This window comes from Phyllopteryx taeniolatus, chromosome 2, assembly GCF_024500385.1.
Source record: "Phyllopteryx taeniolatus isolate TA_2022b chromosome 2, UOR_Ptae_1.2, whole genome shotgun sequence".
Lineage (NCBI taxonomy): Eukaryota > Metazoa > Chordata > Actinopteri > Syngnathiformes > Syngnathidae > Phyllopteryx > Phyllopteryx taeniolatus.
This window is the reverse complement of record NC_084503.1, coordinates 6,117,513-6,135,480: the sequence shown is the minus strand read 5'-3', so window position 1 is coordinate 6,135,480 and position 17,968 is coordinate 6,117,513. Positions and strand designations below refer to the sequence as shown.

General features: G+C 43.5%; 1 protein-coding gene across 4 annotated transcripts in view; it reads left to right on the top strand.

Moving 5' to 3' along the window:
• nedd4a (NEDD4 E3 ubiquitin protein ligase a) overlaps window positions 1-17,968 on the top strand; it is a 36,766-nt gene that overhangs the window by 14,783 nt on the left and 4,015 nt on the right. For all 4 annotated transcript variants that reach the window (XM_061756609.1, XM_061756617.1, XM_061756592.1 and 1 more), the window contains 23 exons: window positions 6,407-6,457; window positions 6,821-6,882; window positions 6,991-7,093; window positions 7,598-7,761; window positions 7,855-7,963; window positions 8,121-8,273; window positions 8,428-8,511; window positions 9,140-9,259; window positions 9,364-9,567; window positions 11,582-11,659; window positions 11,760-11,814; window positions 11,884-11,942; window positions 12,039-12,104; window positions 12,183-12,412; window positions 12,554-12,675; window positions 12,939-13,009; window positions 13,110-13,205; window positions 13,294-13,367; window positions 13,447-13,507; window positions 13,600-13,659; window positions 13,745-13,852; window positions 16,224-16,320; window positions 16,433-16,505. In XM_061756609.1, coding sequence (XP_061612593.1) covers window positions 6,407-6,457; window positions 6,821-6,882; window positions 6,991-7,093; window positions 7,598-7,761; window positions 7,855-7,963; window positions 8,121-8,273; window positions 8,428-8,511; window positions 9,140-9,259; window positions 9,364-9,567; window positions 11,582-11,659; window positions 11,760-11,814; window positions 11,884-11,942; window positions 12,039-12,104; window positions 12,183-12,412; window positions 12,554-12,675; window positions 12,939-13,009; window positions 13,110-13,205; window positions 13,294-13,367; window positions 13,447-13,507; window positions 13,600-13,659; window positions 13,745-13,852; window positions 16,224-16,320; window positions 16,433-16,505 — 2,300 coding nt within the window. The remainder of the gene's footprint in view (window positions 1-6,406; window positions 6,458-6,820; window positions 6,883-6,990; window positions 7,094-7,597; window positions 7,762-7,854; window positions 7,964-8,120; window positions 8,274-8,427; window positions 8,512-9,139; window positions 9,260-9,363; window positions 9,568-11,581; window positions 11,660-11,759; window positions 11,815-11,883; window positions 11,943-12,038; window positions 12,105-12,182; window positions 12,413-12,553; window positions 12,676-12,938; window positions 13,010-13,109; window positions 13,206-13,293; window positions 13,368-13,446; window positions 13,508-13,599; window positions 13,660-13,744; window positions 13,853-16,223; window positions 16,321-16,432; window positions 16,506-17,968) is intronic.

Sequence of the window (17,968 nt, the reverse complement as noted above, 5' to 3'; positions counted from 1 at the left end):
TCGGGAGTTGGTTGACATGATGATTAGCAGAAAGGTTGCTATATTGTGTGTCCATGAGACCAGGTGGAAAGGCAGTCAGGCTAGAAATTTAAGGGCAGGGTTTAAATTATTTGACCATGGTGTAGATGGGAAGAGAAATAGAGTCGGGGTTATTTTAAAAGAAGAGTTGTCTAAGAATGTCTTGGAGGTGAAAAGAGTATCAGATCGAGTGATGAGGCTGAAATTTGGAATTGAGGGTGTTATGTATAGTGCGATTAGTGGCTATGCCCCACAGGTAGGATGTGACCTAGAGGTGAACGAGAAATTCTGGAAGGAGCTAAACGAAGTAGTTCTGAACATCCCAGACAGAGAGAGAGTCGTGATTGGTGCAGATTGTAATGGACATGTTGGTGAAGGTAATAGGGGTGATGAAGAAGTGATGGGTAAGTACGGCATCCAGGAAAGGAACTTGGAGGGACAGATGGTGGTAGACTTTGCAACAAGGATGCAAATGGCTGTAGTGAACACTTTTTTCCAGAAGAGGCACGAACATAGGGTGACCTACAAGAGCGGAGGTAGAAGCACACAGGTGGATTACATCTTGTGCAGACGATGTCATCTGAAGAAGGTTACCAACTGTAAGGTAGTGGAGAGTGTGGCTAGACAGCATAGGATGGTGGTGTGGAAGATTAGGAAGACAAAGGCAGAGAAGAGAACCATGTGGTGGAAGCTGAGACAGGACGAGTGTTGTGCGGCTTTTCGGGAAGAGGTGAGACAGGCTCTCGATGGACAGGAGGAGCTTCCAGAAGACTGCACCACTGCAGCCAAGTTGATCAGTGAGGCAGGCAGGAGAGTACTTGGTGTATCTTCTGGCAGGATAGGAGAGAAGGAGACTTGGTGGTGGAACCTCACAGTACAGGAAATCATACAAGGAAAACGGTTAGCTAAGAAGAAGTGGGACACCGAGAGGACCGAGGAGAGGCGAAAGGAATACATTGAGATGCGACACAGGGCAAAGGTAGAGGTGGCAAAGGCCACTGTATGGCAGGTTGGACACTAAAGAAGGAGAAAAGGATATATACAGGTTGGCCAGACAGAGGGTTAGAGATGGGAAGGATGTGCAGCAGGTTACGGCGATTAAGGATAGAGATGGAAATATGTTGACTGGTTCCAGTAGTGTGCTGGACAGATGGAAAGAATACTTCGAGGAGTTGATGAATGAGAAAAATGAGGGAGAAGGGAGAGTAGAAGAGGCAAGTGTGGTGGACCAGGAAGTGGCAATGATTAGCAAGGGGGACGTTAGAAAGGCATTAAAGAGGATGAAAAATGGAAAGGCAGTTGGAGGTATTCCTGTGGAGGTATGGAAACGTCTAGGAGAGGTGGCTGTGGAGTTTTTGACCAGCTTGTTCAATAGAATTCTAGCACGTGAGAAGATGCCTGAGGAATGGAGGAAAAGTGTGCTGGTGCCGATTTTTAAGAACAAGGGTGACGTGCAGAGCTGTGGGAACTCGAGAGGAATAAAGTTGATGAGCCACACAATGAAGTTATGGGAAAGAGTAGTGGAGGCGAGACTCAGGTCAGAAGTGATTATTTGCGAGCAACAGTATGGTTTCATGCCTAGAAAGAGTACCACAGATGCATTATTTGCCTTGAGGATGTTGATGGAAAAGTACAGAGAAGGTCAGAAGGAGCTACATTGTGTCTTTGTAGATCTAGAGAAAGCCTATGACAGAGTACCCAGAGAGGAACTGTGGTACTGCTTGCGGAAGTCTGGAGTGGCAGAGAAGTATGTTAGAATAATACAGGACATGTACGAGGGCAGCAGAACAGTGCTGAGGTGTGCTGGAGGTGTGACAGACGAATTTAAGGTGCACGTGGGACTGCATCAGGGATCAGCCCTGAGCCCCTTCCTGTTTGCAGTGGTGATGGACAGGCTGACAGATGAGGTTAGACTGGAATCCCCATGGACCATGATGTTTACAGATGACCTTGTGATCTGCAGTGAAAGCAGGGAGCAGCTGGAGGAACAGTTAGAAAGATGGAGGCATGCATTGGAAAGCAGAGGAATGAAGATTAGCCGAAGTAAGACAGAATATATGTGCATGAATGAGAGGGGTGGTGGGGGAAGAGAGAGGCTACAGGGAGAAGTGATAGCAAGGGTGGAGGACTTTAAATTCTTGGGGTCAACCGTCCAGAGCAATGGGGAGTGTGGTCAGGAAGTGAAGAAACGGGTCCAAGCAGGTTGGAACGGGTGGCGGAAGGTGTCAGGGGTGTTATGTGACAGAAGAGTCTCTGCTAGGATGAAGGGCAAAGTTTAGAAAACAGTGGTGAGGCCAGCCATGATGTATGGATTAGAGACAGTGGCACTGAAGAGCTGAGCTGGAGGTGGCGGAAATGAAGATGTTGAGGTTCGCTCTCGGAGTGACCAGATTGGAAAATGAGCTCATCAGAGGGACAGCCAAGGTTCGATGTTTTGGAGACAAAGTTAGAGAGAGCAGACTTGGATGGTTTGGACACGTCCAGTGGAGAAATACTGAGTATATTGGTGGATGGAGCTGCCAGGCAAGAGGGCTAGAGAAGACCAACGAGAAGGTTGATGAATGTCGTGAGGGAAGACATGAGGGCAGTTGGTGTTGGAGAGGAGGATGATGCAGGAAATAGGCTTACATGGAAAAGGAGGAGGCGCCGTGGCGAACCCCAAAGGGACAAGCCGAAAGGAAAAGAAGAGGAAGCCGATCAGCATAAAATGCTAATTATCGGCCGATACCGATAAGTCCGATAAAATCGGTGAAAAGTCTAGTAATTACCCTAGTTCATATGTTAACACAGATGTTAAAAGATTAATTGTTGAGCCCAGCAGGTCTTCATTCCTCACTCTGTTGCTAACCAAAATCACAGTACTTACTGAGTGAGGTATGTAAAGAGTCTGTCAGAGGAATGAAAGTGTGGCGTTTTATTGGCTGCTACTCACTCAGATGTTGTGAGTGAGTTCCCTCCGCGGTTTTAAAGATGATCAATTTTTGTCGTGGCCTTTGAACTCTCCTCAGTATTGTTTATGTTTTGGGTTTCTCTGTGTTTTCTCAATCCATTTTTTGAATTTATTTTGAATACCTTGCGCCTAATGGACACCTTTGCGGCTAAGTAAATAAAAACCCACGGCCACTATGGTAGTTTGTACAATTTTTAAATGCACAACATGTACAAGTACAAAGGTGTCTTGCGATACGAGTTTAATTTGTTCCGTGACCATGCTTGTAACTTAAAAAAAAACAACACTTATTGTACTTGAATATTGTACTTTAAGATATATTGTATCATAATTAAATCAACCGTAAAGAATAAAACAATTTGTGCATCATGAAGACTGAAGAAGACTCTCACAGCTACTGTAAATGACACAGTAAACTGTAGTAATATTGATCATTTTTCGTAGAGGATGAAACAATAGATGCCTGTGAGTATTGTTATATTCACTGTCTGCATGCGTTGATGCACCGTTTGTGTTCAAATATGTGTTTTTCAAAGGATTATAGCACTGACGATGGATGCTATTTGTTAGCCTGTCTATGGTGTTTTGCATTATGTCTTAGCATGAAGCATTGTCTGGTTGTTTCAAATGCACGTAATTATTTGGATTGGTATTGATTCTCTTTTGAAGAATTGTTCCCTATCTGCCAAACTGCTGATTGTTGTGGAGTGAGTTGATTTCACTGCCATCAGAGAGCGCTCGTACCTTGAATTTTGGCTCACAAGTCAAAGCAAAAAAATGGATCGAACAGCTTGTATCTTGAAAGTATGAGGGAAGACATGAGGGCAGGCACCACTGTTTATGGTGAGGTGTAACATTTGCCAAAGAAGACTAGTATTCTGGAATTGAAAAACACATTTTGATTCCGTTTTTGATTAATGGTAGGTTTTTTTCCTTTATTTTGTAATGAATAAAGCATAAATCAAGATACAATTGAGTCCACTTTAGGGCTGGACAGTTTGGGCGTAGGCCTATGCACTGTATATGGAATATGCTACATCATGTGTTGATTTCAAAATCAGTTTAACACTTAGGTCAACTGTTATCAGCCCATGGACGATGTCATGGGTTAATCAACAACTGAGTGCATGTTACACAAAATATATATTTTAAAAAAAAACTGTTCTTATGTAAGTTATGACTCAGAAGGTGATTCTACACACTCCCATCATACATTGCTAAGATGTCGTATAAATGCCAATGCAGTATCTGCTATGCACCACTTGAGCGAAATGCCATTCGAGAATCGTTGGACAGGCTAAGTGGGGCAGCGGCAAGCGCACCTGCCACCCTTTTTGTGGTTGTTTGTGTACATTTCCGAGTTCCAGTTGGAACGAGCCAAGGTTCCTTCAGGAGTGTTCGCGTTGTTTGCAGAAACCAGACTAAGAGGAAAGGAGCCCAGTTATTTCCCAAGCCTTTTCTTGCTGTAATAAACGTATAAAAGCGAGGTTTCAGGGTGACTTCCTCGTTTATCTTTGTGGTTATTTATTACCCCCACATGGATTGGTCCAGTGTATTATATCCCATCTTCCGCTGTTGTTTTTGTGCTGATAAACAACTTTACAAATGTACAGTGAATTTGTTGAAAATGTTTTCAAGCAGCCGATCAGGCGGACACTTTGTCATTTTTGACACTTTGTAGTACTGCTGCTCCAATAACATAAACTGGCTCGCTCGTCAGTAGTTAAGGTTTCACGAGCTCTGCGGTCCACCTGTCAAGTTGTTTAACGTTGCCAAGTGGAGATAATATCACTCGCTTTGCTTCACAGATGCCTCACTGTGTTACAAAACAACCTAAAAATTGAGCAGACCTTGGTCGTAGGATTTTTCGGACATGCTTTTAACGGACATCGCATTTTATCATTGACAATGTTCACGTTTGATACAGACGTGTAAATGTCAGACGAAACTTGTTAAGGCACCTGGGATTGCCATCTACACCTGTTGGCCTGTAGCTGTTAAAATCCAATACTGCACTGACATTTTATTGAAAGGATCATTTTCCCAATTAGGCTCAAGATCATTTGTACAATGTGACTTTTGATCTTTGGAGTCAGACTTTTACCAAAAGGGTATTTCAAGCTTCAACATGATAAAACTACAATGAACTCGTAACCTTAGTTCTTAGATAACACAATGGGGGCAGATGGAGGACATCAAATGCCATTGCCTTCTTCAGAAAAATCCCATTATTTACTGTATACACTTTTTACAATTGTGTAAAAGTCAAGTCCATTGACCTTAAGCGTGATGTAAATCAGACAAAAACGACACAAGTCATTACTACTAACAGCATCAGCTGTATTTGTATGGACTACAATCATAATATATGCATTTTAGCAGCTTACCAGGCTACTCCTCATCAAAAGGGAGGTGAAGGTCACAGTATAAACATGTGTACACAATATACAGCACACTGGCGGCATGGTGTAAATGCAGTTTCACAGTGATGACAAATGGAGTGAAAGAAAGTGCTGTGTCTTGAAGGCATTTCGTGCTCTGTAAATGCCTTGGAGGGCCGAGAGATGAAGAAGCAGGTCGAGCGTAACGTGATGGCTCAACACATGACTTTCCATTTCCTGCATCAGGACATAAAAATGCTGCTGCCTTGACTGTTTATTGTACTGTATCCCCCGTATTTCGTTATTTACTAATACAAGCTTGACAACAACAGATTCCAAAAGGTGATGTTTGTCGCAAACACAACACAGCACATCACCCGAAAAACAAAAACAAAGCCACCATACTGACATTGTAGCATGGTGGTGGTGGTGGCTCCTTCATGCTTTGGGGTTGCTTTGCTTGAGCTGGAACTGGGGCCTCCGTCGAGGTGGAGGGAAGGAGGGAATTTAGAACAGTTTGAAATAGCAGTCAGTCTTTGTATAAAACCTTCAGGCTTCTGCTAGAAAGGAAAACAATTTCAGAAAAAGCCTACTAGAACATCTGAAATGGATTTAGTGTTAAATGGTGACAGATACAGTCTGTTGTGCTCCCATTTTAAAATGAGTTTGAATGCGATTGCTCAATTATAATCACAGCCCCCCACCCCTCTCCAGTAATTAGATGGTGTGCGCATTATTTCCGTTGGTTATTTTTACGTGCCCTCGCAAACAGATTTAAGAAACATTCAGTTCAGTTGTACAGTTTGTAGGTCACGTGGAAAAGGTTTTGAAATGATTTCTTTTGGTCTCTTTATATGTCTATATATAAATCTCTCTCTCTATATATATATATATATATATCACAAAATCTGGTATTTGAACAGGAGTACACCGACTTTTTATATCCACTGTACATCATGCTGACAATTTAATTAGTTTGTGTTTGTGTGCTTATACTAATACTATCAAGTCATGATGTGTGTGTGTGTGTGTGTGTGTCCCTCATTCTCCTTGTCAGACACGTGATGACTTTCTGGGACAGGTGGATGTTCCTCTCAATCAGATACCAGTAAGTTATCGGTCCTGTGCCTTGCTCGTTGTGCTGTACAGAAAGTTCGTGGGCATCGCATGTGATTTGCTTTAGTGTACGAGAGCCTCTATGTAAATAGGAGCACCCTTAGTGTTGGGTTTGTTCCGCATCATTGTCACCAGTTGTGGAAACACAGTCCAACATGTTTATGTGACGTTACTGCATTTGTTTTGTAGTATACAAAATGTTCGCAAATGACCCCCCCCCCCCCCCCCCCCCGTACATGTACATGTACATGTTACGTTTACATACTCTGTGGTGGTACAGTGCTTTGCTTTGCATTGCTTTGAGTATAACAATTTTGTTGTTTTATTTTACTTTTTTTTTTTTTTTTTTCCTCAGACAGAAAATCCTAATGCACAAAGGCCTTACACATTCAAGGATTTTCTGCTTCACCCCAGAAGGTGACCATTTAAGCTTTTCATCTTTTGTTATGCATTTCAATGAAATGCATTGTTTGTTGCACAACTATCACAATAGTCTCAACATCTGTTCATCATGTTTGTGTGCAGTCACAAGTCCAGAGTGAAGGGCCATCTGCGACTCAAAATGACCTACATGCCAAGAAACGGGGGTTCGGACGAGGAACCAACAGATCAGAATGACAACACAGATGTAAGTCTGCTTTCGTAACAACTGTGTCTCATTGCAGCCTTCAAATATTCTGCACCACCATCGATCCGTTGTCACTGTTATTTACACAAATTTGATGGACTGGAACGCAGTAAGCCTATCCAGTGAACAGCCCCAAGCACAATAAGGAGGCAAAATCCACTCAGATGTGGATATATCGAATATATCTTGGAGGGGTATCGCGGGGGTTTTGTAGTGTCCAGGGTGGGCACAGACTACCTGGTCATAACCAGGATGAACCCATTCTTTGCCTTAGTTTTTATTCTCTCTCTATATTTTCTTCTTTTTCTTTTCTTCTTTCCTTTTTCCTCTCTTTTTTTCTTCTTTCTCTTCGTGTTAGTACCCTATGATTAACTTTTACAGCGGCAGCGTGGATCGTCGCGGCGAAAAAGAATAAACGCATAAATGCAAAAATACTATTGTATGCGTGCAAGGACACCACGGCATGGAAAAGAATGATCGCAACGGGTTTTGCTTTGTGTGCAGCCCGCATGGGAGTTTTTGGAATCTCAGGACATGTCAGGCCCTAGGCAGAGCGAGCAGACACCTGTTCTGCCCCCCGGCTGGGAGGAGCGTCAGGATAACCTCGGAAGAACCTTCTATGTCCACCACGAGAGCCGAACTACACAGTGGGGGCCGCCGACGTTACAGTTAAGATGACGCAATGATGAGCTAATATTTCTATCGGCGGACATATGGTGTGGCCTTGATGGCCAGAGTGTTTTCGTGTCACCCATGAACAGAGACAATAATGTGGACACAAGGCGACAACACAGCACAAGAGAGACGGCGCAGAATTATATTACACGCAGACAGATCTCAGACCCTGATGAGACCTCTGCGCAAGATGAGGTATTTTGATTTGTTTTTTTAGGATTTTCCCGAATGAAAGCAGGAGTTGTATTGGTTTTGAACAGTATGCAACAGAAGCTCAACACGGTCAACTCATTGGATGCCACCAGCCTCAAATCTCAATGCGTGCTTGATTCGTGACTGTCCCATTGTCTAGGAATGGGACGTTTTTAGAGAAGACGAATTGTGCTTGAACCAGGGCAACCGGCTCACATCGCCCCCACCTCAGATGCCCCCGGAGACGCAGATGTCGAACGACGAGCTCGGAAACATTTCTATTACAGGGGCCGCGGCTTGCGAGCGCCAGGCGGTGAGTCATTCCTTTCTTACATTCCTGTAAGATTACCAAACTGGAGTAGAGCGATAATGACATCAATATGAATGATGAGCCTGGAGAGCGAGGCCTGTATGGACGCTTCGTGGGCGACTCTTGCCGTTGATGCGGCCCTTCTCTCTGCTTCCAGGATCACGCGTGTCATTCGAGCCATTCCGCGCGCACGAGAAGTTTTCACACGCCGCCAGCGGAGGAGCATCCTGTTAATTCTGTGGTATTTCCTTCCTTCATGAAATCGCTCATTCCCAAGATTTCCTCACCCGACGTTATGTCGAAATTGTTTTTGGTTTTTCTGTGAACTCGCTCACGCATATTAAGGAGGTAATCAGTGATGAAAGTCCTTGTAAAGTGAAAATAAATCTTTCTAGAAATGTTAGTAACCTTTCAAATGTGCATGTAAAATGAGGCTTCAAAATCATAAAAACCAAGATATTCTCTCCGCTCTGCATGACGTGCGAGCACTCAAGGCTGACAACTAGGCTGTAAAGCGGCAGCCCCTGCGGACTACCCAAATGGAAGATACATTTTCGGGGGGTGTAGGCGTAGCTAGGAAGCTAACTGCACGTCGCAATAACCACTAATGGGAACGGAGGCGCTCAAGTTATTATATAGTGGGGCAGAGGCAACGAATGCCGGGTCCGAGGTGCGCCACTGGGCCATGTTTTAGCCACGCCCACCAGAAGTGGTGATCAGTTTAATGCTATAGCTCCACCATTGAGTACTACATCATTTTCAGTCTTTACTCGTTTTCAGCAATTACCTTGAAATATGCATACCGTATTTGGAAAGAAATCTCTACATTCACTTTTCAGGGTCTGAAATGTTTTCATGTTATTCAATAGCTGCTGGGGACCTCTGGGGGGCTGCCTCCAGGGTGGGAGGAAAAGAGAGACAGTAAAGGAAGACGCTATTATATCAACCACAACACCCGAACCAGCTCGTGGATACGGCCCCAGGCGCAGGTACGGCACACAGTTACAATGTTATGATGATTAATAACATACAAACAAAACATGCAGTCTCGGTATAACGTCCCTTCAAATGATTCTTATTGGTTTTCTTACAGAGAACACTTTCAGCATCAGCGGCCGCACAGAGCAGGGCGAGTACACCGCCCTTACCGTCCGTCCCCCCCGAAGCATCTCCGCAGCACGCTGCGAGCCCGGAAGCCGCACCTGAATCTGGCGCCATGCCGGTCGGTTGGGAGGTCCGCAGCGCTCCCAACGGAAGACCCTTTTTCATTGACCACAATACAAAGACTACGACCTGGGTGAGAATCGAAGACGTCTTCCAAGTCTAGGGCTGTCATTATTGAATCGTTTTACAATCGATTATCCTGTAGATAGTTTGTTGAGTAATCGCCCGCCCCCGCACCCCCTCAAAAAAACAAAACCAAATATGTATATATATATATATTTTACGACTAACGTGCATTTGATTCTCATTTATGAGGGCTGGACTTCTATCCTTAAACTGCATATGTTGGTACTGAGTGTATGGTATGAACTCTGTACAGAATTTGAGACAGCAAAATCAGCCTTTGCCAAACTGATTAGTATTAGCGCTCTGGCAATTACCGCAAAAAAACATTCAGCTCACTCATACATCATATTATATGTACATTGCACATCTAATATTCATTCATTCGTTTTCCGTACCACTTCTCCTCACTAGGGTCGCGGGCGCGCTGGAGCCATATAAACAATCAACCATTCGCAGCGCACTCACATTCACACCTACGGGCAATTTAGAGTCTTCAGTTAACCTACCGTGCGGGTTTTGGGGATGTGGAAAGAAACCGGAAGTACCCGGAGAAAACCCACGCAGGCACGGGGAGAACATGCACTCCACTTAGGCGAGGCCGGATTTGAACCCAGGTCTCCAGAACTGTGATGCAGCTGTGCTAACCAGTTGGTCACCGTGCCGCCTACACATCTAATAGTCGCTTACAGACGCTGCTGTGTCGTTTTGGCCAATGTTGTTCACTGGTCCAACAATGCATCGGTGTGCACCAAATTTCTGCGTGGTGAACATGTCGAGAGGGCAAATGGTTCTGGGCCGCGCAAATATGCTTTTATTCATATTTCGTGGATTGGCTCGAGACAGAAATCTTTTTTTGTGGTCGACTTAGCTGCGATAGCCTTTTTTTTCCCCCCACAGCCCTAGTACAGTCCTGTGTCCTTTGTTGGATTTGTTGGTTTAGCAATCCTCTAAAGACACCTCTAAAGATCATTCTCCCCGTCCAAATCAGACTCCCAAAAACATTGCAAACAGAAATCACAACAAATTGTGATCGAGTATTTGTATACAAGCAATTCAAAAGTCACTTTGACTGTATGGTACATCATATGTCTATGGAAACCGAATTGAGTGTTGATACGATATACTTGCTGTGATAGGTCCATGTGCTGGTACGCTCTCTGTCAGCACTAGTAAGACAGTACAGCACACTAGTAGAAGTAATGTTTTTATGGACAGCGGTTTGAGTATTTATCAGATATCCATCTAAAGGTCAAGGCACTAGTACACTCTTTGTCCTCACTAGTAGGACAACCTTTGCAAACTAGTAGGACAACTACATGCTCCTAGCGAGACAAAACTGCACTCGATGACATCTGCGTGATACTCGTACTACCGGTGTCATGATAAATATTCTACTAGTTAACGTCTACCTTCACTAGTAGTACTAATAGCGCACCAATGTCAACTAGTACACAATTTTAGTTCCATGTAGTTGCCCTACTAGGTTGAACAAAGAGTGCACTAGTACATGGGCCTTAAAGGAGATTGAATAAATGCTCAAACAGCTTTCCATAAAGCAATTTCCGTATTTTTTTTGGGGGGGGGGGGGAAACTTTATTAGTAAGACACAGTGATTCTACTAGTGCACGGAATTGTCTTACTAGTGAGGGCGAATAGTGTACAAATACATGAATGCTCCAACTGCATTTCTGCTAATGGCCAACCAATCATCAGCTGAAGGCCTCGGTCACATTCAAGAATTCTCTTGTAACTGCCGGTAACAACCTCGGCTCAACTTAGCTCCCTCTCCGCCATACAAAGGTTTTTAGTCAACATACTTCCTTGGCACCAATCACTACTTTTCTTTTAGCTAGGTAGGGATTTTAGGGCGGTAAAGAAAGCACCAAAAAGTTTATTTTCCAGAATAGGTTTCACAGGAAAAAAGCAAATGAGTGAATTTGTGAGTAGGCAGGGGTACACTTTACACAATTCTAAACGCTCAATAACTCACGTAAGCGTTTCCTGTTTCCTCTTCTCATCAGCAAGATCCCAGGCCTACGATTCCTGTTCATGCGAGGAGTAGACCCACACTTGACCCCTCCGATCTCGGCCCGTTGCCAGTGAGTTTATACAGTACATCTGTTGAAAGTCCTTTTTTGTTTTTTCTTTCTTCCTCTGAATGTTTGTGCGAGCCTTTGTTGACATTTGTATTCTCCCCAGCCTGGTTGGGAGGAGAGGGTCCACACAGATGGGAGGATATTCTACATTGATCACAGTGGGTGTCTCGCCTGATCTGAAGATCACATTTGCAGCCGACTAAAAGTCTTCTGTCTGTATTTCATAGACACCAAGGCCACACAATGGGATGATCCGAGGTTACAAAACTCAGCAATAACCGGACCGGTAAGTGTTCATTGTGTATCACATCTACTTCTCATCTTTGCGCATCATTGGAAACAAAGTCATGGATTGATTGGTTGTCTGTACGCTTGGTTACAGGCGGTGCCTTATTCCAGAGATTATAAACAGAAATATGACTACTTCCGCAAGAAGTTGAAGAAACCAGTGAGTGTTGTCAAGCGATGTCGACCCGCGTGCTCGTGGGGTTTCTGCGAAGGAAATGTAACGCACATTGTCTTGCAGGACAACATCCCCAATAGATTTGAGATGAAGGTGAGACGAAACGCAGTGCTGGAGGACTCGTACCGGCAAATCCTCCTAGTTAAGCGGCCAGACTTGTTGAAAGCACGACTGTGGGTGGAGTTTGAGGGAGAAAAGGGTTTGGACTACGGAGGCTTGGCCCGGGAGTGGTTCTTCCTCATGTCCAAAGAGATGTTCAACCCCTACTACGGACTCTTTGAATATTCTGCCACGTGAGTCCAAAAGCATGTTGGAGAAGCTCATTAAGTCCTGTTGCAATAGCTTTATTTAAACACGAAAGCGATGAGGCACGCCGTCTTGGAGAAGATTCTGACTTTTAAGTAACCTTAATTCCGATGCGGTTGGTCTTTCAGGGACAACTATACACTGCAGATTAATCCCAACTCAGGTCTGTGCAACGAGGACCATCTGACTTACTTCAAGTGTATTGGCCGTGTGGCGGGCATGGCCGTCTGGCATGGAAAACTGCTGGATGGTGAGTTTTTGTTGACTTTCATACACACGAAGAGATGGGATAGTCAGCTCGCAGGGGTGAAACTTCAGGATGAAACACAGAACATTGTGTGGGCCCCCCACACTTTTCCGAGAGACTGATCAAGTTTTCTATCATATAAAACAATGATTATTGCTTGTTAGTTTGTCTTAATTTACATGTTGTTTTTTTTCCACAAGGGTTATGGCTTTGAAGACTGTAGATGAACTGAAAGATTTTGACCTTCTGTGTCATTGTATGTGCAGCTTTCTTCATTCGGCCTTTCTACAAGATGATGCTGCAGAAACCCATAACCCTGCAGGACATGGAGTCCGTTGTAAGTGTCCAAATTCAAGAAATCTCTCCTTGATTATATTTACAGTCTGTTGTTATGACGGATGAATTCCTTCTGTGTGATTTGGTTGTTTTTCTCTCAGGATAGTGAATATTTTAATTCACTAAAGTGGATTTTGGAGAACGACCCAACTGACCTGGATTTGATGTTCACCATTGACGAGGAACTCTTTGGACAAGTTGGTCCTATGTGATCTGTCTGCCTCATTACCTTATCTGGTACGGATAAGTTTCCTTTGTCGCTCATGTTCCGTTTGCCCTCACCAGACTCACCAGCACGAGCTGAAGCCCGACGGTGCGGAGATTGTTGTCACTAATGACAACAAGAAGGAATACATCCAGTAAGCAACTTGCAAAAAAACAGCTTTGAACTCTTCTTGTGTCTGTAAATTGTACATGTGCACATTTTCTCATCAACAGTCTTGTGATGCAGTGGCGCTTTGTAAACCGAATCCAGAAGCAGATGACTGCCTTCAAGGATGTAAGGACATTTTTTGACTGGCAGAAAAACTTCCACTGTTGATGAGTGTTTCTAGTTGAAATTGACAATTCTACAATTGCTTTGATTTGCAGGGATTTTTTGAGCTAATCCCTCAAGATCTGATCAAGATCTTTGACGAGAACGAGCTCGAGGTGAGTTTTCTGTGGATCTGTGGTTTTATTATCCCTTTCACGCACGAATGAATTTGCTCTTTTGTTTCTCCCCCCCCCACCACAGTTGCTCATGTGTGGTCTCGGAGATGTGGACGTGAACGACTGGAGACAGAACACCAAGTACAAGAGCGGCTACAACTCCAACCACGTAGTTATCCAATGGTTTTGGAAAGTAAGAGACCTTCCATGCCTGGAGCCACGAGACCATAAACCTCTTGTTTTTTCCGCTTGCTTTTAAGAAGAGCTGACTCACAGCAGAAGTAAAAGAGGAAAATAGAAACAAAACTAAATAAAAGCCCAATTACAGCAACAATAAATAAATGCAGTGGTGCTGTGAGATACGAGTGACTCGACTTATTCAAGGTGTGCGCTAATGTTTGGACGAATTATTATCATTTCTTTTTCCTTTTCCGTTAGACGGACTAACGAATAGCATTGGTGTCATGTCACATAAACCTTGAAGCAATATATATTTGAACACGAATGGTAGAGTAACCCTTCTACACAGATAATATGAGAATAATCACAGGCATGCTCTTTCTCCCCCAAAAATGACCGTTACTGCGGTTTACCGTGGAGCGGAGATCAGCTCCATGTAAAGTACAATCCTGTTTTTGTATTTTAATGCCTCCAGGTAGCTAAGGCGCTCAGACCAGAAGGAGCAGTACAATGCCGATTGAATTGAAGCAAAAATCGTTTATTTCACCTATTTTGTTATGTCATTACTGTTATGGTTCTATAAAGAACAATAATATATATATATATATATAGTACTAGTTTTCTTCCCAAAATGTTTTTGGGGGGAGGCTGGAATGCATTCATGCCATTTCAATTCATTTCAATGGAGTAAGAGGATTTGAGTTACAGTGGGTACAGAAAGTTTTCAGACCCCTTTCAATTTTGCACTCTTTGTTATATTGTGCAGCCATTTGTTAAAATCATTTAAGTTCATTTTTTTCCTCATTAATGTACGCACAGCACCTCAGATTGACAGAAAAAAACTTCATTGTTGAAATTTTTGCTGATGTACTAAAAAAGAAAAAGTGAAATATCACACAGCCATAGGTTTTCAGACACCTTTGCTGTCACCCTCATATATTGAACTCGGGTGCCGTCCATTTCTTCGGATCATCCTCGAGATGGTTCGACACCTTCCTTGGAGTCCAGCTGTGTTGGATTATACTGATTGGACTTGATTGGGAAAGGCACACACCTGTCTTTAGAAGACCTTACGGCTCACAGCGCATGTCAGAGCAAATGAGAATCATGAGGTCGAAGGAACTGCCTGAAGAGCTCAGAGACAGAATTGTGGCAAGGCACAGATCTGGCCAAGGTTACAAAAACATTTCTGCTGTTCTTAAGGTTCCTAAGAGCACAGTGGCCTCCATAATCCTGAAAGGGAAGACGTTTGGGACGATCGGAACCCTTCCTAGAGCTGGCCATCCGGCAATTGGGGGAGAATAGCCTTGGTGAAAGAGGGAACGAAGAACACAAAGATCACTGTGGCTGAGCTCCAGAGATGCAGTCGGGAGATGGGAGAAAGTTCGAGAAAGTCAACCATCACTGCAGCCTCTCCTCAGTGTAAGACACATTAAAGCCCGCAGGGAGTTTGCTAAAAAACAACTGAAGGACCCCAAGATGGTGAGAAATAAGATTCTCTGGTCTGATGAGACCAAGATAGAAATTGTTGGCCTTAATTCTAAGCGGCATGTGTGGAGAAAAGCAGGCACTGCTCATCACCTGTCCAATACAGTCCCGACAGTGAAGCACGGTGGTGGCAGCATCATGCAACGGTGGGGGTGTTTTTCAGCTGAAGGGACAGGACGACTGGTTGCAATCGAAGGAAAGATGAATGCGGCCAAGTACGGGGACATCCTGGACGAAAACTTTCTCCGAAGGTTCACCTTCAAAAAAGACAATGACCCTAAGCACACAGCTAAAATACCGAAGGAGTGGCTTCAGAACAACTCTGTGACTGTTCTTGAATGGCCCAGCCAGAGCCCTGACTTCAACCCAATTGAGCATCTCTGGAGAGACCTGAAAATGGCTGCGCACCGACGTTCACCAGCCAACCTGACAGAACTGGAGAGGATCTGCGAGGAGGAATGGCAGATGATCCCCAAATCTAGGTGTGAAAAACATCATTCCCCAAAAGACTCAAAAAGCTGTATTAGCTCAAAAGGGGGCTTCTAATTATTACTGAGCAAAGGCTCTGAATACTTAGGGCTGTGTGATATTTCGGTTTTTCTTTTTTCAGAAATCTGCAAAAATGTCAACAATTGCGTTTCTTTTCTGTCAATATGGGGTGCTGTGTGTACATTGTGGGGGGAAAAAATGAACTTGAATGATTTTAGCAAATGGCTGCAATATAAAAAAAGAGTGACAAATCTAAGGGGGTCTGAATAGTTTACACTGTACATGTGTGGTCACGAAATAAATCAAACTTGAATTATAATTATAAATGTACCTTGAAGGGACTTTTTGTGTGGGGTGAATGTTTGAGTTGAATTATTGTTCTTCCTTCCCCTTTGTCCTTTTCGTAGGCAGTCCTGCTGATGGATGCCGAAAAGCGAATTCGTCTCTTGCAGTTTGTGACTGGAACCTCCAGAGTCCCGATGAACGGTTTTGCGGAACTTTATGGTGAGATTAACAAGTACAGTTCGGGTCCACAAGTTTGCTGTCTTTCCCGGCATTGTTGATTGGCATATTGTAATTACCCTTGTGTTTGTGTGCTATTGAATGCATTTTCCAGGATCTAATGGTCCGCAACGGTTCACCATTGAGCTGTGGGGAACGCGTGACAAACTCCCCCGAGCGCACACATGGTGAGCGATCCTCCGAGATTGTTTGTCAGCTCGTCATGGGGATTTTAATAATTTTATCAAGGGAGGGGCATTTCGGTACAACATGAATGCTGGATCAAAATAATGGAATCTACCAGTCGAAGTTTATGACCGTCCGAAACTAGATTGAACGTGTTCAAACGAGCATTAGGTTGCATTCTGCTCTTCTCGCTGTCGGGAGACATGTTTGAACGTTTACAATGTTTTAGGGCTCGTTTCCGAACACATTCCAAAGATTCTCCGTACTTCGTGCTAAAGGTCTGGTTTTCTTTATCTGATTTCTCTTTTACAAGTTACGTCTTCATAGAATATCAGGGAAGAAAAACAAAAAACAATTGATGTGCAATGAATAACAAAATATAATAATAACTGAACACAGTACTGTACAAGGGCATTAAGTTGCAACTATTGTCTAACTAACTCCTGTCTTTTCATGAATATAAAGTCTCCATTCATTTTTATTTTTTAAACCTTCAGCTTCCAATTGGCTTGCACAATACGTTACAATAAGTTGTAACACAAAATTCAAAATCGGTGTTCTCACTGCCACCTTGTTTTCTTCATCACTAATAGTACAGTCTTTCGACATCCAGTAGAGGGAGCGTCCACTCTTTCAACGAAAATGTAATTCTTCTCCATGGTCATACAATGCCCTGACCCCGCCTCCCGCCCCAAGATAGCTGGGATAGGCTCCGGCAGCCCGCGACCCGCCATTACATGCCTCTTTTGGAAACCAAGACTATCACATGAAATTGTTCCTTTGTACAAAAACGTTTGTAACTTGGTTTAAAAAAAAAAAAAAAGTCATGTGTTGGCAGTGATACAGCCAAAAGGGTACAATGTGATGGAAACAGTATATTATTGATATCGTCAAATAGCTAAAGTTAGGAATAAAGAAAATCTGACCAAAAAAACACACACGGGAAGTTTCATTACAATTGCATTAACATTATATTCAAAAAGGAAGCGAGGCGGACACAGATGGCCAGCACTGAGCCATAAAAGACTCAAATGAAATATACTCTCCCCACAGGCTTGTACCGCAGGACTAGCCATGTGACTGCATCTTTCAGTGTTGGGAAAGTTCATTTTCAGCGTGAACTAGTTCAAAGTTCAGTCCACCGTTCCAAAAACGAACGAGTTCATAGTTCTTTTTTTCCCTCAATATGTTGCTGACGGGCTATTGCCCTCAAAATACTGCAAATTAATTTCCCCATTGTTGCCACCCAGTCAGTCCACACTAGTAGCCAGCTGCAGCTTTCACCCTACAGTCTCAAAAACATAAGGAAACACTCGAACAGTCTTTTTTAATTGAGGAATTAAAATAAAAACAGTACGTTTGTCCTTAATATGCTAACAAAAACACGCAACACAGTATGACAGGAACAATGGTGGAAACGATATGAATACATTTACATTCCTTGCATCTCTGGCTGACTAAAAAA